Source organism: Panthera tigris, chromosome B1 (assembly GCF_018350195.1).
Source record: "Panthera tigris isolate Pti1 chromosome B1, P.tigris_Pti1_mat1.1, whole genome shotgun sequence".
NCBI classification, from domain to species: domain Eukaryota; kingdom Metazoa; phylum Chordata; class Mammalia; order Carnivora; family Felidae; genus Panthera; species Panthera tigris.
In genome coordinates, this window is record NC_056663.1 from 122,556,360 (window position 1) to 122,580,874 (window position 24,515).

The 24,515-nt window shown below is 34.9% G+C and overlaps 1 protein-coding gene across 3 annotated transcripts in view; it reads right to left on the reverse strand.

Moving 5' to 3' along the window:
- Positions 1 to 24,515, reverse strand: part of RAP1GDS1 (Rap1 GTPase-GDP dissociation stimulator 1) — a 166,849-nt gene that overhangs the window by 114,319 nt on the left and 28,015 nt on the right. For all 3 annotated transcript variants that reach the window (XM_042984151.1, XM_042984150.1, XM_042984149.1), the window contains exon 2: positions 23,127 to 23,234. In XM_042984151.1, the coding sequence (XP_042840085.1) occupies positions 23,127 to 23,234 (108 nt within the window). The remainder of the gene's footprint in view (positions 1 to 23,126; positions 23,235 to 24,515) is intronic.

Genomic DNA, 24,515 nt, shown 5'->3' on the forward strand with positions numbered 1-24,515 from the left:
TACAAGTGCATGAATCATTTTGAAAGAGGTGAATCAAGTAAACTTTTCCAAGTAAATGTTTCCAATATACTCTGGCTACAGTAGGAACAAAAAACCCCAATACTAAACTCCGAAAAGAGAAACAGACTTCAGACTACCATAACCCACCAAAATTGGGGGTAAGTTATGCGTTGAAATTACTGCTGATAAAATAGTAACTAAATAGCTCTTAAAATACACACGAGACTGAAAAGCTATCAGTAAACCAACAGACATTACACATCATTAAATGAAAGCTGTGAGGAAACATGTGCCATGTTACTTGAGAAACTTCTTTCCTTTCCTTAAAGAAACCTTATATAAGCTTAATGAAGGAGCAGGATATCACCATTACAAATATGTAAGTTACATTATTAACATTTGTAAGTCTTCCTCACCACTCTAAAGAAAATTACTAGAGTCATGCACTGGCTTAGCTTTAAATACTTAGTAAATACCTACCCTGTGCTAGGCAAATGGCTAACAAGACATATAGTCTATACCTTGCCCTCAAAGAGTATAAAAGAAGTTATATGATTTTGATAAAAATCCCACAGCAGACTTAATGTACAGAGGGACCAAACTCAGTGTAGACTTCCATTTGTCTAATCTTCATAATATTTGATGATTATCCATCATTTTAGAACCTCATTTCCTGCAGAGAATTACCATTTCCTGTACCCTACTCCTTTGTAAGTCCATACTGAAATGGAAGGTATTACAGACCAAGCTAGACTAGGCAGAATATTTACTCAAGGTGGTTAGAATCAGGGTTCAAGAATACAGTAGATTTCACAGTGGAAGTAACAGAACATATCAGGAGGTCAGTTATCATCACTAGGATCTTCACCATCCATTTCCCTCTCCTTAACCCACATACAACTTTTGTAGCCACTTAAGTTTCCATGATAGCTTAGAGCATAAAGACACTAGTTTGGCTTACAGAACCTTGCAGATGTCAGAACACTCTTCCAAGTACAATATTTCAAAATGGTCTTCTACCTCAGCCCTATGCTCAAAAACAGCTCCAACTCTTCATTATCTACCACACTTACTCTCCCAGTCCTATCACCATAGCAACCAATTGCCCTATGACAGTAAAAGCAAGACTGGCAAAGTAACCTTGGCCCCAATTTGGAGATGTTTGTGCTCTAAAAACTTACAATGCACTTTGCAAACTGTGGGAAATGGTAATATGTAGCACCCTAAAATGAGTGCTGAAAGTTTTCCAACTTGGTCCTGGATTTACCAGGTATCATGGCACTGGAATAACTGACTAGGTCTCTGTAACACTGAAGACAAATATCAAACTGTAAAAATCCTACAAACCAACAGGGAAAGGTCTAGGCAAAATGTTCTAAGAGAGAAAGCAGGGCATCACAGGGTAGCTTACCTAAATGGTAAGAGAAAAAAGTGTGATGGAGGTTTGTTAACAGTGCCTAACCCAGAACAAAAGGGGAAACATTAGTCAAAGAAGAATTCACTCTGCTAAGCAGAGACTGACAAAAGATCATAAATGAGAAAATGGATCACAATATCCCAAGCTATATAGACAGAACACGGTAACAGGGAAAAGAATAATTGTGAGATGGCCAGTTAAAGAACTTTCCCATCCCTAACCTTCTTCAGACCTCATCTGAACCTTTCCTTACTGTGTCCTTTGGATCCCTTGACTATTGTGTACAAACACCAGTCCCTCTCCGAACTCTACCTCCCCACCTTCACTGCAGCTGGAATCCCTCTCTAGGAATTTCCTGTGAAGTGCTCTCAAGCAGATCTCAACTCTCTTCTCTTCCCCTTTTACCACAAGACTCAGAGCTTGGAGCTTGAGCTGGTATTTTCTGAGCTCAAAAATATCATTTCTAAACCATTAGTCCTCTGGCTTCACTCAAAAACAATTTCTCTCTTTTCAACCCCTACCATCCAGTAAGATTGTGCAATTCTCATCACTAGTATCCTAACCCTCAAGTACACTGGATCTTTCTCTTAGGTTCTCTCTCCCCTCCAATTCCTGCCATCATTCTGAACAACTGTGAATCTACACAGGGAAGTTAATAACTTGGCCTCACATTCCCTGTCTTTAATAAATGGCCTAATTCTCCACTGCTCTGTACCAATCCATCACACAGTAACACCCAGGGCCCTTGCCCCTTCATCCTGGAGAGTTGTTCCACAGTTGAAAGCTAGTTGAAAGCTTAAGTTTGGAAATTACTTTCTATTACAGTCTGCTATTTTATCATGTATTTTATTTCCTTATTAGGAAGCAAATATTTTTTAATCTCCCTGAAACCTCTATTCATTCAACTCCTCCTTTCTTTTCCCAATCTATCAGTCCTTTCCATGACTGACTTCATCCCTACCTACTCTGAATAAAATGATCAATGATTTCAGCAATTCTAGTATTACCTCAGTTCCCTAAAACTCTACCTAGCTATTTAACCTTGCCATTCAATCCCTGACACTGGATGAATCCAGCCATATACTTCTTCCTGCTCTCCAATTTTAAAATGTTATTAAATATGATAGCTAGTACCACAACAAATTCACATTTTACAATCTTAACGGGACCCTCAACATTTTTCAGCAATCCTTTTATTTATCCCTAGTTATTTCCCTTCCACATTTCCTAAGCCAATAATTCTAAACATCTACTATTCTATACATATGCCATATTCTCCATCATGGTCAACAAATAACTTTTCCTAATAATTCAGAGTGTAAATATTTTGTTCCTTCACAGTTAAACTTACCTATGATATTACCTATCCTTAATTCCTGCCTCTGAGAAAAAATGTCCTCCTCCTCTTTCTTCTCCTTGCCTATCCCCCAACCCTTCTTTCAAACTGTTACCATAATCTTTTCAAAACACAAATCTGATGTTTATTTGCTTGTGCTGGTTCCCTTAGGATGGTGCTATAGATTGAATGTTTGTGTCCCCCTCCTCCACCCCACCATTCAGATGCTGAAACCTAACCCCAGTGATGCCATTAGGAGGTGGGGCCTTTTGGGACATGACTATATCATAAGGGGAGTTCTCATGAATGAAATTTGTGACCTTACAAAAGAGACCCCAGAGAGATGCCTGGCTGCTTCTACTATGTGAGGTTCCAGCAAAAAGCTATCTGAATCAAGAAGCAGGTCTCACCAGACACTGAGTCCACCACTGTCTTGATTTGGACTTCCCAACCTCCAGAACTGTGAGAAATGCAAACTGGTCTTGGGTATTTTGTTATAGCAGCCCAAGCAGACAAAGACACATGTCATAAAAGTCCTTTCATAATTTGAACCCTTTACTCCCTTTTCCATTTATCATCTCTTGCCCGTTCCCTGAATGTACTTTTTTTTTTTTTTTTCTGGCCATACCAAACTTTTCAGTGTCTTATTGAACCATATTTTTTCTTATCATTACTACAACTTTGTGTATATTGTTTCCTCTGCTTGGGATGTTCTTCTCATAATCCTTAAGCCCTCACCAGTACCTGGGTAAGTGCGCTGTATTTTCAAAATACACTATGATCTAAGAAGCACTATGATCCTTCTTATCAAACTCACACCTCTCCTCCAATACTCACACACAATGTTGTAATTGTTTCCAAGTTCTTAACACCTATTTGATAGTTGAAGACTTGGGAGTAGATCTGAGATCATTTAAAAAAAAATTAATTTTTACAGAGTTCCTACTATGTTGGGAATAGGAGACAAACAGGAAATGGCATATCCTCACATAAAGCTGTCTAGTAAGAGAAAGAAAGGGGCTAATAAATTACCATGATTCAATGTGACTAATACCACAATGAGGTTATGTAAAACAGATATAGTGGGAAGCAATCACAGTTCCATAAAGATCATGGAAATTTTCAATAAGAAGGTAACATTTGAGCTGAGTTTTGAAGGATAATAAAGTATTGTAAGCAGAAAAGGAGAAAAATATATTCTACAAAAAAGGAATATGTACAAGCATTACCAGCTGAGGCTAGGGACCCTAAATTTGAAACAGCAACATTCCATACTATTGGGTGATTTTATTTTATTTTATTTGGCCAACAGCTGAAGGGTACCAGAATTGGGAAGTGAAAAAGGTAGACAGTTGGTATTATCCAAGGTATGAAGAAGAGGGAGGTAGAAGAAGTGTACACCTATAAAATACTCATTTATCCATCAAACCCAGGTGAGATGTCAATCCCCATGTGATACTCTGAAAGACTCTTAAAATATGACTTGAATCCAGCTGTTTCCCCAGTACTTTGTAATCAGCTCTATTACATAATGTATTATATTGTATTAAAATTTATCTACCACTTGTCTGTCTAAACTCTCCAGGGCAAAGTACCAATTAATGTGTGGCGGTACCCAACTAACGCTAGTTGAATAGAATTGCCCTGCCCTGAATAAATGAAAAAGGCATACACAATTAATACACACTAAGTTCAAACAGAGGTATGTATAAACTGTTATAGAATATTAAAGATGGAGTAACCACGTTACATTTATTGATGTTGTCATAGGCACAGTTACTTCTAACAGAAAAGAGAATAGAGCTTGTAAGATTGCCTTATATTTTAAGAACTCTCCCATCAAAAATGAAGTTTTCTTGTAGAATTACCTATCACTACCTCATGCAGAGACTAAACTCTTCACTTTGCATTAGGCTAATCAGGCCTTAGATTACATGTTTTCAAAAGCAAACATATGCAAAAATGTTCTTTAAACCTTCAGAAATCATTGCAGAAAATTACCTTGCCTTTATATTATGCCTCCCACATATACACATCAGAAAGAAAAGATGATCAATCCATAACTAAGTTATTATGAGCCAAACGAAAACATTCTGTTTGCTCCTTTAGTACAATGAATAGAAAAGATGTGTAATACTTAACTATGGGAAGAGAAAATTACATGCATCTAAAATGAACTCACCTCACAGAACATTGTGTGCTAAAACCTAGACTTTGAATTTATGTCTTTTTAAAAAGCCCATTACTCTGCCTTTTTGAGCCTTATTTTTGGGTTTATCCCAATGAATATTAAAAAACAGAGGTCATGGAAAACCTCAGTAAAATCAGTTATAGATTCCTCTCTGGAAAGTTCTAATACTAATGGCATCATTCTTCACTAGCAGCTATCCCAAAACATAAGTATTATGCCACACAATCCATTTTGATATTTCAGTAGAATACATATTCCACTTGTGATGGGTACTTTAAAAAAAAAAAATATTTATCTTGAGAGAGGGAGAAAGAGAGCATGTGTGTATGAGTCAGGGAGGGGCAGAGAGGAAGGAGAAAGAGAGAATCCCAAGCAGGCTCCACACTGAGTTTGGAGCCCAAAGTTGGGGCTCAATTCCAGGAACTATGAGACCAGGACCTGGGCCGAAACCAAGAGCTCTGATGCTCAACTGACAAGCCATCCAAGTACCCCTGTAATGGTTACTTTTATGTGTCAACTTGGCTGGGCCACAGTGCCCAAATATTTTTTGGAACATTATTATGGATGTTTCTGTGAGGGTGTTTTTGGATGAAATTAACGTTTAAATGCATAGAGTATGAGTAAAGCTAATTGCCCTCTAAACGTGGCTAGACCTTATCCAATCAGATAAAGGCCTACATAAAACAAAAGACTAACCTCCCTAATCCTTTCTCCCCACTCCTCCACCTACCCTATTCCCCTCATCCTGAGCAAGAGGAAACTTTGCCAGTAGACAACCTTCAGGTTTGAACAGCAACATTAGCTCTTCCCTGGGTTTCCATCCTGCCAACCAACCCTGCAGATTTTGGATTTACCAGGCTCCATAATCAAGTAAGCCAATTTCTTAATATAAATCTCTCTCTCACCTACACACACACACACGCACACATATGTATAGATATACACACATATATCCTATTGTTTCTATTTCCCTTGAGAACCCTAATATACCTCTGCCCCTAGAAAAGAGGATCATCTTATCCTCCTAAACATTTCTAAGGAAGAACACACACATGCCATGCAGATAGTAGGAAAAAATATTCTCAACCTTGGTTCTATCACCTTATATCAATATACTACTGTCTCTTTGTCATACAAAGACCAACTAAGGAAATGAGAAATGTGATAGTTATCTCCAAATAAAGAAGGTCTGTTAGGGAGGAAATATTGTTTGTTTATCTAGGAGCTACAAATAGGACCAAAGAGTGGCAACTGCAAGGATGAACAATCAATATTAAAAAGTATTTTCTAGTCTTAGGTCTATAAGAAAAAAGAAAAGAAAAGAAAAGAAAAGAAAAGAGAAAAGAGAAAGAAAAAAAAAAAGAAAAAGAAAAGAAAAAGAAAAACAAAGGGATTTTCTTAAAAATAATGGAGCTCTTCATAAAGCCTGAGTAACTATTTGAACAACACCTTCCATGAACAAAAACACCTTCCTTGGCCCCGAAAATAGTTAGCCAAACAGGTCTGCAAGTATAACAGAAGACACTACAAGAATTGTTCCCAACCTTAAATATAATCATCTATGTCCTCACTGCTTTCTATTATTATTTACTATTCTCTTCCATCCTCTACTATTGTCCCCTTCCTTCTCTGACTTTTCTCTACCTTATGTTTCTCCCCATTCTAATTTCATCATCCACTGCTTAACTGTTTTTAAGAATACAGAAATGAGAAAATATCTAAGAAAAAAGCAAATACTTTAGATAAAAGATCTCTCTGTGCCAACACAATTGTATCTTTATAACTATATGGATTTTTTTTATGACAATTTTCCTTCTCTCCTTTCTTTAGATATGTAAGTAAATTCTGTTGTCTTAGAGATGATAGGTTGAATCTTACTTTCCCATAGGACAAACAGTTGCTTTTATTTTTCTCTTCATTTTCTTAGTAACACAATGACAAATATATACTCACTTTTTTTTTTTAAGTTAGAGTCTTTGACAAAATTCCACAAATCTTTCTTCAAAGGTCTAGCACAAAGTTCATAATTAAATTCCTCTAAACCTGTCTAAACTTTGACTATCTCAGGCAGAGTTATTAATCTTTTACTCTATTTTGTCTTTAATGTTATGACTATTTTTCCAATTTAACAATTTTGCTGTTGGTCATTAATATTCACATATATTCCTAACTCAAAAAAAATGAAAGTTGCAGTTAATAATAAATGAGTCACAATGAAAAATAAAACTACTTCGCTTTTATTTATTAACTTGGTATAAAACATATTCCCATGGTGTGATATCTCTTTCAGTTTTAACATAATGGAAAAACTATAATTTTATGTGAAGATTTACATGAAATCAAACTTCAAAAAAGGGGAAGAATTTACTTTAATTACCTACTTTTCTGGCTAGTGTTAGAAACTTTTAAAATAGTCTCTAGTGGGGCGCCTGGGTGACTAAGTCGGTTAAGCACCCAACTTCAGCTCAGGTCATGATTTCACGGTTCATGAGTTTGAGCCCTGCATAGGTCTCTGTGCTGACAGTTTGGAGCCTGGAGCCTGCTTCAGCTTCTGTCTCTCTCTCTCTCTCTCTCTCTGCCTCTCCCTTGCTAGCGTGCTCTCTCTCTCTCTTAAAAATGAAAATAAAACATTAAAAAAAATAGTCTTTAAGGCTAAGTACTTAAAACACTTTTAATTTATAAAATAACTTATATGTATACTTCATTATTTCATTAAATCTTAAACTACCAAATTCACATGACATTAAAAACTCACTAAGAGGTATCTATATAAAAGTACATTAAAGTAAGAAAAATCAGAAGCAATCAAGTTCACACTTTCAGTGTTGAATAATATAAACATAAACTGGCAAAAAAATGAGTATCTAAATTTATAGCTATAGCACAATTCAAAAGCTTGTATGATGTAACTTTGTGAACAGTTTTCTTATACTAAAAGTAATGCTTTACCTGATATTATCAATCAACAAGAGAAAGAATAAAAACCGTATGATCATTTCAACAGATGTAGAAAAAAGCATTTGACAAAGTACAATATCCATTCGTGATAAAAATACTCAACAGGATAGGTCTAGAAGGAACACACCTCAACATAATAAGGGCCATATATGAAAAACCGACAGCAAACATCATATTCAACGGGGAAAAATTGAGGGCTTTTCCCCTAAGGTCAGGAACAAGACCAGGATTCCACTCTCACCACTTTTATTCAACATAGTACTGGAACTCCTAGCCACAGCAATCAGACAACATAAATAAATTGGTAAGGAAGAAGTAAAACTTTCGCTATTTGCAGATGACGTGATACTATATATAGAAAACCCTAAAGTCACCACCAAAAACCTACTAGAACTAATAAATGAATTCAGTAAAGTTTCAGGATACAAAAATCAACGTACAGATAGATATCTGTTGCATCCTATACACTAATAATAAATCAGGAGAAAATGAAATTTAGAAAATCCCATTTAGGGATGCCTGGGTGGCTCAGCTGGTTAAGTATCCAACTCTTAATTTCAGCTTAGGTCATGATCTCACAGTTCATGAGTTCGAGCCCCATATCAGGCTCTGCACTGACGTTGCTGAGCCTGCTTGGGATTGTCTCTCTTTTTCTCCCTGTCCTTCTCTCTCTGCCCATCCCCTACTCATTCTCTTTCTCTCTCTCTCAAAAAATAAAAATCAATCCATTTACAATTACACCAAAACAGTAAAATACCTAGGAATAAACTTAACCAAAAGAGATGAAAGACTTTTACTCTGAAAACTGTAAAACACTGATGAAAGACATTCAAGACAATGCAAAAAAAATGGGAAAACATTCCATGCTCATGGACTGGAATAACAAATATTGTTAAAACAAATTTTGTTAAAAACAAAAATTGTTAAAATTTACTGCAATCCCTATCAAAACACCTACAGGCTTTTTCATGAAAAAAGAACAATCTTTAAATTTGTATGGAACCACAAAAGACCTTGATTACCAAAGCAATCTTAAAAAAAAAACAAAAACAAAAACAAAAAACTGGAGGTAGGACAACTCCAGACTTCAAGTTATATTACAAAGCTGTAGTAATTGGGGTGCCTAGGTGGCTCAGTCGGTTAAGCCTCTGACTTTGCCTCAGGTCATGACCTCATGATTTGTGGATGTGAGCTCTGTGCTAACAGCTCAACGCCTGGACACTGCTTCGGATTCTGTGTCTCCCTCTCTCTTTCTGCCCCTCCCCCACTCATGCGTGCTCATGTGTGTGTGCTCTCTCTCTCTCTCAAAAATAAACATTGAAAATAACTTTTTTTAAAAGCTGCAGTAATCAAACCAGTATGGTACTGGCACAAAAACAAGCACACAGCTCAACAGAACTGAATAAAAAACCCGGAAATAAACCCACGGTCATATGGTCAATTAATCTTTGACAAAGCAAGAAAGAATATCAAAGTGAAAAAGAAGTCTCTTCAACAAATGGTGTTGGGAAAACTGGACAGCTACATGCAAAAGAATTAAACTGGACTATTTTCTTTCACCATACACAAAAACCCTCAAAAGACCTAAATGTGAGACCTCAAACCATAAAAATCTTAGAAGACAGCATAGGCAGTATTTTCTCTGACACTGGTTGTAGATACATTTTTCTAGATATGCTTCCTGTGGCAAGGGATGTAAAAGCAAAAATAAACTAATGGAACTACATTAAATAAAAAGCTTCTGCACAATAAAAGAAACAACATTCTAAAAGACAATGTATAGAATGGGAGAAGACACTAACAAATGACATATGTGATAAAGGGTTAGTATCCAAAATATATAAAGAACTTATACAACTTAATATACCCGAAACAAATAATCCAATTAAAAATGGGGAGAACACACCAACAGACATTTCTCCAAAAAAGACATACAAAAGGCCAACAGACACATGAAAAGAGGCTCAACATCACTCATCAGCAAGGAAATGCAAATCAAAAGTGCAATGAGATATTACCTCATCTGTCAGAATGGCTAAAATAAAAAACACAAGAAACAGCAAGTGTTGGCAAAGAAGTGGAGAAAAAGAAACCTTCGTGAGCTGTTGGTGCAAAAGCAAACTGGTGCAGGCACTGTGGAAAACAATATGGGGGATCCTCAAAAAGTTAAAAATAAAACTTCTCTATAATCCAATAATTGCACTACTGGACATTTATCCAAAAAATACAAAAACACTAATTCAAAGGGATACATGCACCCTGATGTTTATAGTAGCATTATTTATAATAGCCAAATTATGGAAGCAGCCCAAGTGTCCATTGAAAGATGAATGGATAAAGAAGATGTGATATATCTATCTATATATATATATATCTATATATATATATCATGTGATATATATATATAGATATATATACCATCAAAAGAATGAAATCTTACTTTTCAGTGACATGGATGGAACTAGAGAATATTTGCTAAGTGAAATAAGTCAGAGAAAGGCAAATACCATATTATTTCATTCATATGTGGAATTTAAGAAACAAAACAAGTGAACAAAGGAAAGAGAGAGAGACAGAGACTGAGATTAAGAAACAGACTATAGAGAACAAACTATATAGAGAACAAACTGATGGTTACCAGAGAGGAGGTGGTTGGGGAAATGGGTGGAATAGGTGATGGGGATTAAAGAATACACTTATCATGATGAGCACTGAGTAATAAATATAAATGCTGAATCACTATACTGTATACCTGAAACTAATATCACACTGTATGTTGATTATATGGAAATTAAAATTTTTAAACTTAATTAAAAAATTGTACGACACCCCTATAAAAAGAAAAAAAAAGTAATGCTTTACTGACTGTACTTCTGAAAACTTTGAGGGCTATGTAGTACTAAATTGAGAAATTTCCTAGAATGTTTATCAGACCATTTAATAATCACTCATTCTACAATACACAATTCATACTGTTAATTTTAATTATTCTTCAGGTACTAATTCTTATTAGGTAAGTATTTGTCCCTGAATATGCAAAGGAAAATATAAATCATACTGAACCTTACTGGTATACTAAATGGCCTTCAATCTGAAATTGTAAAGCTATGTTGTCCATCCCATTCTTAAGAAAAACTTCCTCTAGTAATAATTCTCCCAACAAATAATTTTATCATAAACTTTATAATATTAAAAATAATATTATTTTTAGTATTAATTGATTAGGCTAAAGGTTTACGCTTTAAAGGTAAACTCCTCTTGATTTAAAAAATTCATTAAGACTATTTTTTTAATATGAAAGAAAACTTTTACATTAAATCAAGAGGTATTATACTGAATGATGAGGCATTAAAAGGGCTGCCATTAACAGCAGAAATTAAAGTAAGATACTATCCATATAATTGTTATTTACTGTTTTGCTGGTATTTCAAGCTAACATGGTAAGTCATCTAGAATTACAAGGGAAAGAGGAAGCAAAAATGTGACTGTGCAGATGTTCTGCTTGCAAAATCAAAAAGAACTAGTTGAAGTTTTATTTTAACTACTAGGTGGGTTTAGAAGGTAGCTGAATACAAATAAAAATATAAAAATCAATACAGATTTAAAATTGATCTCCAACAATAACCACTTAGAAGTTATAATGGCAAAAATTCCATTTGCTATAACAACCAAAAAATGTAAAATAATACGAATACTTAAAATGAGGTATGTATGGAAAGCATATGTACCAAACTACATCTCACTGAGACACAAAAAAACTTAAATAAAAGAAGATATAATCTGTGTTCTTAGATTGTTACAGGAATATGACAATGCAAATTTCCAAAATTTCTGTTATATACTAAACCCATGAAAATAAAAATTTTTGACAGATTTATAGAGAAATTTCCTCCATAAAGCTAATATAATTAAAATAGCATGGCTACAACACAATAATAGACAAACAGATTAATGGCATAGAATAAAACTCCAAAATTGGCCCAATTACATTAAATTATGTAGTTATTATATGATAAAAGGAGCATCATCAACCAATAGGGAGACTAAACAACACAGAGTATTGGGGAAAAGTGACTGTCTAGAAAAATATAAAATTAGATCATCACCTTATACCGTATATCAAAATAAGTCATAAACATAATTCTATCAATTAATTATAATATGTATATTTTATTAAAAAGTTTCCATTAGGAAAATGATTAAATGTTTATTATTTCACAAACTCTCTCATTTATAGAATTGAAAGAGTACATAATGGTGAAACTTTAATCTTTGTTTCAAATGGGTACTCAGGAAATCTGAATTACCAGAGGTAAAAGTGAAAACATTTAAACCATGTAAGGAAGGTTGCTAGAGGAAACACAACCACCATGGACTATGGTACTACGGAGGTAAAAGGTATGATACTGCCCATACATTTAATATCAGCTTCAAACATTTATAATCACAGTAAAGACACTGAATACAGATTAGTCAATCTATTACTTTGTGCTATTTTCCTTTAAATATCAACTATACCCTTCTGTTGAGAATTTCCATTAAATATCAACTATACCTTTCTGTTAGGAATGTATTAATTCATTTCTAATTCACTATATCAGTCAAAAGTCCAATCTATATACCTCATATTCTTTAACACATTCAGAACATATTGGGATAGTGCTTAATTGATGAGAGAAGCCAGTTACACAAAACAATGAGCAAAGGTGGGAAAAAGAGAGAGAGGCAAACCAAGACAAACTCTTAAGTCTAGAGAACAAACTGATGGTTCCCAAAGGGAAGGTGGGTGGGGGATGGGTTAAACAAGCCATAGGGATTAAGCAGGGCACTGGTGATGAGCACCGGGTGTTGTATGGAAGTGTTGAATCAGTATATTGTACACCTGAAACTACTATTACACTATGTTAACTAACTGGAATTTAAATAAAAACTTAAAAAAAAAAAAAAAGAAGAAGAAGTCAAGTGTGCCTGGATGGCTCAGTTGGTTAAGCATCTGACTTCGGCTCAGGTCATTCATAATCTCGTGGTCTGTGAGTTTGAGCCCCACATCTGGCTCTGTGCTGATAGCTCGGCGCCTGGAGCCTGCTTCAAATTTTGTGTCTCCTCTCTCTGTGCCCCTCCCTCAGCCTGCACTCCATCTCTCTCTTTTTCTTCCTCTCTCTGTCTCAAAAATAAACATTAAAAAAAAAAAAACTTTTTAAATAAAAAATAAAATAAAAAATAATAAAATAATAAAAAAAATAAATAAAAGAAGCCAGTTACATCAATCAAGCATATAACCACAGAAAACCCACAGTAGCTGTCCAGGCAGAGTTACATGCAACCCTGTTCTGTTGAAAAAGAATGTCAAAAAAACAGAGCAGCACAAACCCCATCACTTTTCCCTCAACAATAACTTAAAAGTGTACTCCTTAGTGATAGTAAGTCAGCACTGGTACTATGAATATTGAGGACAGATCCTTTTAAGTATATATTTGGCATATAGCATCATTTCTCTTACATATTTTACTCTCTGTTAGGAACAGAAGAAGTTTTTCAAATTTAGCAAACTTAAGAAGCAAAATGGTAACATTTATAGCTAATGTTAGAAAACCAGGTCTTCTGCCAATGTTTTAATCACAAAGTACAAATACCAATGGAAGCTTATCTCCTTCTGGAGAATGCACAAAACAAGTGCTTTTATTGCTCCTTATGAAGTACAGCTTAAAAGCACCTCAAAAGGCAAACAGCGTCCAGTATCATAGTTATACTTTGCTTCTGTTGCTAATCTCATGGCCTGTGACAGATTTCAAGACGGTCTTTCTCATTCCTCCAATCAGATTCAAGCCTTTCTGCAAACTCCTGGATACAAATATATTTGGATATACACTGTCCTCTTCTTTCTGCTTTTGACTAAGTGCACAGAACATATCTTGGAACCAATATGCTGCCTCTTCCTTAGAATGTGACCCTTGACTAATGAACTTAAGTTCATTATTTTAAATGTCTTCTTATAAATGTCCTCTCCTACACTGAATAACGCAATTGTATTTTATTGATGATGTTGCATTTTCCATCATATCACACTGGGCAGCCCAACTCTTAAACCCACTTTAATCAGCCACCAGCCACCATTCAAGAAACAATGGCTTATAGAAATCAAGTATTTGTAAATACCTTAAAAATTTTTTTAAATGAGATTCAAGTAGATGGAACTAGAGAGTATTATGCTACATAAGTCAGAGAAAGACAAATATATGATTTCACTCATATGGAATTTAAGAAACAAAACAGATGAACATAGGGGAAGGGAAGGAAAAATAAGATAAAAACAGAGAGGGAGACAAACTATAAGAGACTCTTAAATACAGAGAACAAATTGAGGGTTGCTGCTGGAGGGAATGTGGGGGGTGGGGGGCCCTAAATGGATGAATGGCATTAAAGAGGGCACTTGTTTGAATGAGCCCTGCATGTTTTATGTAAGTGATGAATCACTAGGATCTATTCCTGAAACCAATACTACATTGTACGTTAACTAACCTGAATTTAAATAAACTTTTAAAAAATGAGATTCAATATATAATCAATATTTTAAAAACTGTTAATAAGGTTATTTTATTTTATTTTATTTTATTTTATTTTATTTTATTTTATTTTATTTTATTTTATTTTATTTATTTTTTGGTACTAAGTCTTTGAAATCTACAGTGTGCCTAAATTCAGACTAGCCTCATTTCAAATGTTCAATAGCCATGTCAGTGAAGGAATACTGGACAGCATGAGTTTAGAGGATTCCTGTGGAAGACTAAAGAGTATAGTGTTCCCTGGGTTTTTCCACATTTAACTGTTTTGTTGTTGTTGTTTTTAATAGCCTTGATACTGAGCAGCTTACCTCAATATAAAATACTTATTCCTTGAATTTTTTTTAAAATACTGTTTCATTTTGAATTGCTTTTATATTGCAATATATTGCTGAGAAGTCTGATGCCAATCTGATTTTCTTTCCTTTTTAAATAACTTGACCTTTTTGAATGTAGGTCCTAAGGATTTTTTCTTTGTACTTATTTTTACTTTTAAAGTAAAAGTTTTTGGGGAGCCTGGCTGGTTAAGTCTGTAGAGCATGTAACTCTTAATCTTTGGATTTTAAGTTTGTGCACACATTGGGTGTAGAGATGACATTTTTAAAAAAATCTTTAAAAAATAAAGTAAAAAATTTTACTAGACTAACTCTCTGAGTTGACCATTAGAGGTCAATTTTTGCAAGTACATGGCTGGCTCTTCCACATCATGTAGATTGTGGTCTTTATTTCAGAAAAGTTCATAGTTTTAAATATTAGCTCTGTTTCAGTGTTGTTGTTATTTTTTTTTTTTCCTTTAGGGCTTCAATTGTGTGTATGTTGGATCTTTTTGCCTATCTTACATATCTATCAATTTACCTCTGATCCTTTGTTTTGTCTTCATTCTTTTGCCTGTTTTCTTCAAAGCCCCTTAATTTTCAGTCACCTCTATTCTTTCCTGATACCTTATAATCTAGTTTTAATTACTAAAATGATTCTTTTTCAGGATGCCTGGGTGGCTCAGTCAGTTAAGCTTCTGACCTCGGCTCAGTCATGATCTCAGTTTGTGGGTTTGAGCCCTGTGTTGGGCTCTGTGCTGACAGCTCAGAGCCTGGAGCCTGCAATGGATTCTGTCTCCTTCTCTCTCTGCCCCTCCCCTGCTCACTCTCAAAAATAAATAAACATTAAAAAAAAGTTTTTAAATGATTCTTTTTCTTCAATCAGTCTTCTAGTTAACTCTTATTTCACATCATCCTGGTATTTATCCAATTTTATTCCAAGTATCTGAAATTCTTACTTGAGGATTTGTTTTCATATATGCAAAGACTTAAAGATATTTAATATAGGTCATGGTGTTCTGTTACTGATAACTGCTTTATGGTTGGCTTAGGAAGAAAACTTTTAATAGCTAAAATGTTGGTTCTTATTTTCTGCTTTATTCATTATAGCAATTTGTATGTTTATCACCTACAATTTCAAATTCTGTATATACAAGCAATAAAAATGTATGCAAAAAGGGTAAAGATCTGGGATCAACATCTAGGTTTCTAGTTCAAAAGCTCCCTCTTCTGAACTTAAACCAAAGGGGATTATTAGTGTGTCTTCTAATTTTATGGTTTTCTTACTTATACAGAACACTTAATTTCCCTATTTTGCTTCCTTCTTTCCATCCACCACCAAGTCTGCAAGGCAGAATAAGCTCATCCTCAAAAGTGGCACTCACTTGATCTGTTACCTAGGGTCCTGTTTTTAAGTCTCTTCCTTTTGATATCTCAATAGCAAATATTCTAATCAAATCTAAGACCAGATCTTAGTATTTTCTCAGGCTAGGACTTTTTCCTTCTAAAGGCAATTTTAAATATGTGCTATCACCCTTGGGGTCCTGGTTCAATCAATTTTCCTTTCCTCTTTTCCATGCAGTTTCTGCAGTCTCAATGAACTCTCTCTATCATGGCTCTGATGCTGAGTAGGCTAGATTTTGATATTTATTTCTCTCCCTAATAATTTGAAGGTTTTAGTCTAACTTCTAGTTATGCTTAAGACATAAGTTATGTTAATTGGTTTTACTTGATCTCTTTGTTGGAATGCTTCCTGGAGTGTCCGGCCCTGGACAGTGTATGACTCCTTTTTAATATAGTAGTCCTCTCAAGTGCAGGACACATAACAAGCTTTTAAAACACACACAAGAGAGGCGCCTGGGTGGTTCAGTTGGTTGAGCGTCTGACTTCGGCTCAGGTCATGATCTCGCGGTACGTGAGTTCGAGCCCTGCGTCAGGCTCTGTGCTGACTGCTCAGAGCCTGGAGCCTGTTTCAGATTCTGTGTCTCCCTCTCCCTCTGACCCTCCCCCGTTCATGCTCTGTCTCTCTCTGTCTCAAAAATAAAGAAAGATCAAGGAGAAATCACAGCCAGAAAATTGCTCAGAACAGATATAAACAATATATCTGAACAAGAATTTAGAATAACAGCCATAAGACTAATAGCTGGGCTTGAGAAAAGCATAGAAGACACCAGAGAAACCCTTGCTGCAGAGACCAAAGACCTAAAAACTATTCAGTTTTTGCTATAACTGAGATGTAAAATAAACTAGATACAGTGACAGTGAGGAATGAAGAAGCAGAGGAGAGAATAGGTGAAGTAGAAGATAAAATTATGGAAAATAATGAAGGTAAAAAAAAAAAAAAAAAAAGAGGGAAAGGAAATTACTAGATCACAAGAGGAGAATTAGAGAGCTAAGAGATTCCAAAAAATGAAACAATATCCACATCATAGGGGTCCCAGAAGAAGAGTGAGAAAAAGGGCAGGAGGTTTATTTGAACAAATTATAGCTGAGAACTTCCCTAGACTGGGGAAGGAAATAGGCATCCAAGAGGCACAGAGAACTCCCTTCAAAATCAACTGAAACAGGTCAACACCACAACATATCATAGTGAAACTGGCAAAATACACAGATAAAGAGAGAATTCTGATAGCAGCCAGGGACAAACGGGCCTTAACCTACAAGGGTAGCCACATAAGGGTAGCAGCAGACCTGTCCACTGAAACCTGGCAGGCTAGAAGGGAGTGGCAGGAAATATACAACGTGCTGAATAGGAAAAACATGCAGCCAAGAATCCCTTATCCAGTGAGGCTGTCATCCAGACTAGAAGAGACAAAGACTTTCCCAGACAAACAAAAACTAAAGGAGTTTGTGGCCACTAAACCAGCCACGCAAAAAATTCTAAGGGGGACTCTCTGAGTGGAAAGCAGTAAAGACTACAAAGGACCAGAGAACATCACCAGAAACAGGAAATCTTCAGATAACAGTATGGCACTAAATTCATATATTTACCTGATATCTTTATTGATCTGTATGAGTTTTTAGAGAATGTGTGGAAACTTCTGACTTAGGTCACTTGCTCCCACTATTCTATGGCAATCCAGGAGTCTCAATTCATCCAGTACTGTCAATGTCTTTTTGGTGGACCATTTTCTCTACTTTAGTCTCCTCTATTCCACAATGCTATCTTTATTTAGTAAAAACTGAACTTTGATAATCTATGATTAGCACCACTAATAAGCCCTTATGGACTATGGACACAATAACTACAAGAATCACATAAAAGAAAACTATGTAAATGAGGTAAACAACATAAAAAATTTGGCTCGCAAAAGAAATATATTGCTTCTGTGGTACATCGTACGCTTCTATGGTACATTAAAAAAATTGAAATCCAGATATTACTATGAAACAAGTAAAATAATTTTTTGTTTCTACTAAATTTGCAGTAATCTTTCATGGTCAGTGATTTCAGATTTAACATGGCTATTGAAAACCATCTGATAACAAGTTTCAAAGTCCCTTAGGAAATAATTTTGTTACCCAAAAGTAAGCCAATTCAGAAATATTAAAGGGCGCCTGGATGGCTCAGTCGGTCGGTTAAGCGTCTGCCTTTGGCTTAAGTCATGATCTCACAATTCCTGAGTTCAAGCTCCACACCTGGCTCCCTACTGTCCGCACAGAGGCCGCTTCAGAGCCTCTGTCCCGCTCTCTCTGCTCCTCCCCAACTTGCGCTCCCTCTCAAAAATAAATTCAAAAAAAAATTTTAAAAAGGAAACATTAAAGGTATGAAACAGACTAAAAGCAAATGACAACAGCAAGTTCTGTTAGAAAAGATTCAGAGTAATCTACATTAGCAGTTTGTATACATAATCTGGTATGCTTAGGATTATAGCCTAGAAGGGAGCCAAAAATCAAAATAAAGAATAAAAAAAAGAACAAGGGCTAAGAAATATCCTAAGACAAGTAGAGGAATACGATATAAAGTTAGGAATGTGGAACTATATACTAAATACATTTTTCTTTAAAGACAAGTAAACTGGTGTTCTCTCACAGGGTTGTTCTACAGAAAATCAACGTTTATGTGACTTGTATCAAGTCAGGCAATTAACTAAACAAAGAGTACAAAGATACATGATGCAATGAGACAGAGGAAAACAGCCTAATCCTTTAGAACAAGAATTTAAGGCTGTGTTGGTGATCATGCTGGCATTGTTTTGTGGTTCCCTCAGCAACAGAACATGGTCCCCACGCTCTTACAATGGAATAGAATTTTTTACCATGAATGGACTGTTAATTTTTTTTTGTCTTTGGACCTTTGATTTATGCTAGTAGTTTGTCTGACAAGGTGATTTAGATATCATACTCTCTAAGGACAATTCCTGTCCTAATGTTTAGGGATGAAAATGTGGCCTATTGTTTTAAATTTTCAAATAAGCATGAAATAGAGTAAGCATACTACAATAAGCATTTACAGAGAATCTTCTATTCTCTGAATCAAAAGAGACAAGAGTAAATAAAATCTGATATCTTAGTGGATGGCCTTCAAATATTTACTAAAAACATTTTATGTTTTTATTTTTTTCTAAGTTTATTTATTTATTTATTCTGAGAGAAAGAGTGCACGCACATGCAAGCAGGGGAGGAGCACAGAGAGAGAGGGAGAGAGAGAGAAGTAGGCTCCACACTGTCAGTGCAGAGGCAGACACTGGGCTCGAACTCATGAAAACGTGACTTGAGCTGAAATCAAGATTTGGAGACTCAACTGACTGAGCCACCCAGGCGCCCCTAAAAACATTTTAAAATTGAGATCTGAAGTATTTATGAGTAAATAATTGCTTCTATTATTAATTTAGATCAGAGATTTACACAAAATACTTAAAATGTTTTCCATAAAACCTGGTCAGTATTAAAATGTTCTAACTCATGCCTCTTAAGATTCTGGTGTGTGTGTGTGTGTGTGTGTGTGTGTATGTGTGTATAAAACGTTACTCCAAAAATTTAAGAAAGAAAATCACTCTGAAGTCATACATCAAAGCAAATATTCTAATTTCAGATTACGATTTTTGATGGGCAATTCAAATATACCAAATTCCCACAGTGTAAAAATTTTAAAAAGCATAATTTCTTTCCTTTCAGATTTGTCCTTTCCAATGACAGGTTAGTAGATTGTAAAATAAAAATTTAAGTTCAGATTTTATTAACACACATTACCATCTTGTACAGAATGGAGAAATCATTGTTTCTTGATCAGGTGTAATTCTGGTACAAAGAGGGATATTTTTAGCTAAAACACCTGACACTAAGGAAGAATTATGACACCAGAAGGTCTCTCCAAAAAAAAAAAAAAAAAAAGCCAGTACAGATTCACTTAAGTTAAATGTTTTATAATTTTACCTTGAAGAGGATAAAAATAACAATGGATCAATCACTTCAAGGAAGAACAACCGTAGAAAATAAAGATCTTACCAATTTTTTTTTTTTACTTTTTCTTGTTTAAAAGCTACATGCTAATTTAAAAAAAATACATCAATACCTGTAAAATAATCCATTTGTCTGTAATTCAAGGGAAAAAAAGTTTATATATCATTCCCCTCTTTAGTAATATAATTTGAACCTATTTTAAAGAAAAAGCAAAAATTCAAGACACAATATTAAAACCTAGCTTTTGGAAACAAGTTTGTACTCTATACACTCAGCAAAAAGCCACACTTTACTCAGAATGTAATTTTTTTATTTGGTAGTTCAAAATAAATCCAAACTAAGAGTTCAAATCCAAATGCTAAATTCTGTCAGAGCAAGGGAAATAACCTTATAGTGTCTATTCCTTTTCCTTTACATGGTGATGATAATCTGTCTTCATGGGACTATAGGAAAGATTAAATAACAGATATAGTCCCAAGTCCAGTGTTGAATACACAGGAGGCACTCAATCAATGACAGATATCACTCTTAAGTCATAGACTGAACATTTCCACGAACTCTGTCTTCCTGTGTCAAATTCTTTAGTGTCAATAGTCTTAGAGGTAAGGACACATGAATTTTGTTACAGAGTCTCAAAAAGACATATTCCTTTGCTCCCTTCTTGGGGAGTCAAGAGTTAAACTGGTAGCATTTGTTGGTTTATTAACACCTTGTGGCTATTTGGCCTTAACACTATAATATACAATTTCAAAGCTATTTTCAATCAGTGGGTTCAACGAGTAAGTCTGCAATGGATCTGAAATTTAATCCAACAATTATATACTTGTATTCCTTAAATCTATTCTTCAAAAAGTTATAAACTTTTGCTTCCTTTTTTCATTTCATTTTTCATTTCATTTCATTTCATTTCATTTCATTTCATTTCATTTCATTTCATTTCATTTCAACTTCACTTCTCTGTCATTAGTCTTTCCAGGACAGGACTTAACAATCCTCTACATATAAGCAAGAACACTGCCTCCATATCCTTCAGTTCCTGAACAAATGGTCCATCTAGAAAATTCTTTCATTAAACAGGAAAAAAAAAAAAGGCCACCGAAAACAAGAGTATAATAAAACAACTCTTCCCAAAAAAATGGGCTTGAGATATTCAATTTATTTAGGCTTAATCACATGATTATGTAAATCTGCCTATACAGCCATGTTTAAAAATCAGGTTCTTTCTAGGCCTCTAGACCTATGCTATCCAAAAGAATTTCCTGTAATCGTGGAGATGGCTTATATGTGTGATCTTCAATAAAGTAATCACTAGCCAAATATGGCTATTGAAAAGTAAGACTAAGGAAATTACTTTTAAATTATTAAATTTAAATAGCCACATATATCCAGTACAATGGACAGCACAGCCTTAGACACTCTGCTTTTCTGTTGTTTCTCTTTACCATGGTGAACCTTGCTCTTATTGAACTCCTTGTTTCAAACCCTTTCTCTGTTATCTCTAAGATTAAATAGCTGGACAGAGTTACAATCTCAAAAGCAAAGAGAACTACTAAAAAAGAATTTTCCAAGCTACCTTTAAAATGTGCTTTTCGAGGAGCCCCTGGTTGGCTCAGTCGGTTGAGTGTTTGACTTCAGCTCAGGTTCGTGAGTTCAAGACCCACATCTCGCTCTGTGCAGACAGTGTGGTGCCTGCTTGAGATTCTCTCTTCCCCCCTCTCTCTCTGCCCCTCCCCCCTTTTAAAATAAACAAACATTTTAAAAATGTGCTTTTTGATGGAGAGTACTGCAATCATCTTAGATTTTCTAAGCATAGTACACTAAAAAATAAAGTAAAAAAGAAATAATACAAACATCTCTGAGTATTTGAAATTAAAACTCTAACACTACATACTTTCTCCCGAATTCTTTGACAGCTACATAATTAGTCCTAGAATAAGATAATGGTGTAATTAAAAACTAGTACAGCACAAGCCATAGCAGGACAAAGCAGAATTAAGGGAGCAGATAAAAATCATTCTGTACCTGTTTTCTGTGATACTACAAAAATTAATGAATGGAAATATGATGGATCAAGTGCAACAATACGTTAGCCAATGAAGAGCTGTATAATTTTTATCCTTGTTATTATTTACTACAGCATCAAAGATCAAGTCTTACTTCAGGTTTAAGGGATTTTTGGATGACTTGCGGCTCTTTCCAATTAAATCTAAGCATAAACATTATTTTACATTATTTTAAAATAAAATTATTAAAAAGTTGACTTTTATTAAAAAGGAACCACCTGAGTGGCTCAGTTATCGAGCATCCTACTCTTGATTTCGGCTCAGGTCATAATCTCAACGTTTCGTGAGTTCAAGCCCTGTATCAGCCTTGGCACTGACAGTGTAGAGCCTGCTTGGGATTCTCTCTCCCTCTCTCTCTGCCCCTTCCCTGCTCATACTCTCTCTCTTTCTCTCTCTCTCAAAATAATAAATAATAATAATAACAATAAAATAAAAATAAAAAGGTGACCATAAGATCTCAGAAAAAATTTTTAGGTGTTTTAAGCTCCCCTCTGCTTCTCCTCCCCAGTCTCCCCACAAATGCACAGAAGTCTTGTTCAAAGAACAAAGGTAGGAGTTAAGAAGAAAAAACAACTATGTTGCTTATCTGTTAGGAATGAAATAATGGTCTCTCTCTGGGGCTGATATTAATGTCATCACCACCAATCAATTCCTCCTTTCTTCTGCCTATCAAGTTGGCTTTCAGTACTTTGAGAGTGGCGGGGGGGTGGAGGGGGGGGTGGGGTAGGTGGGGGGAATATGTGAAACAACCCCAGTATTCTGGGATAGGATTCAAAAGAACTCAAGTTATGTGAATGCAAGTTATGTGCTAAACTACATACCAATTTCTGAATGACTGCTGATTTGACTTTTTTGTTTGGCATTCGAAACATAATGAAACTTACTATTTTGGGCCAGGGCTTGAAGCAGACAATCCAAGCATCCTTCTAAACTATCCTCAGTTCTGTCAACAGCTGTTATCTTCAACTTCTTCAAGGTATCACTGAGATTATCTGCATATAGAAAAAAAGAGAAATCAGAAATCTCACTAACATATGATCATCATGTTTCATGGCAGTTATCACTAACAGGCAACAGGCCCTCATTATTGCAAATTAACTCCCACATACATTACAAAATGGCAATCGACTATACTATTACAAATTTTTAAATCAAATGTACCCATTTAACTTGGATATGAAATATTCAATCTGTATCCATTAAGATACCAGGAATATTCAGGAATAATACAGGTTATCACAGAACATTTTTCTCGGGATTCTTATTCCATAGTTAGCTTGTTCAGGAAACCAGCCATGATTAATTGAAAAAAAACTGAACATCCACAAAAAAATTATATAGCTTTGCAAATAATATCTTGTTTCATTTTTGGCTTCCTCTGCTATATTTTAAAGACATAAAATGAAAACGAAGGTTTAGAAAAGTTTCAAATAATGTGACTTAGGAGCACCTGGGTGGCTCAGTCGTTAAGCGTCCAACTTCAACTCAGGCCATGATCTCCCAGTACGCGGGTTTGAGCACTGCATTGGGTTCTTTGCTGACAGCTCAGAGCTTGGAGCCTGCTTCAGATTCTGCGTCTCCCTTACTCTGTACCCCTCTCCCACTCACGTTCTCTTTCTCTCTCAAAAATAAACAAACATTAAAAAAAATGTGACTTAAAATAATACAAAGCTGATGACTATAAAACCTACTTTAACACTGCCATTTGAAAAACACTTCAAACCAAAGCACTGCTTGAAGCCAAAACATGTACATTTTGGATTATAAAGCTGTGCTCTCATGCTAAATTATATGTGGATTCTGCTATACCATAGATTGTCAAAATCTCTTTACACTATTAAAAATTCAGATTCTTAAAGGGCTTTAATTTACATCAATTATTTCTATTGACATTTAACATACTAATAATTAAAACTGGGACTTTTTAGGATTTATTTTAGTAATTTACTTAAACCTAATATTATAAAACTATTACTTGTTAAAATTATTATTTTAATATAAAATATATTACAAAAACAAAAAACTCACTGAAAAGAGTGGTATATTATTCTACATTTTTACAAATCTCTATAAATCTGCCTTAATAGAAGATAACTGGATTCTCATATCTGCTTCTGTACTCAATCTTCTATAATTTGTCGCTTGGGTTGAGTAGATGAAAAAAATTCAGCCTTACATATATACATAGTTGGAAGATCAGAACAGTATTTTAATAGCCTTTTCAGATAATCTTGGATAGTCTTTGATACCATACCAAACCTTGAAAAGTGGTA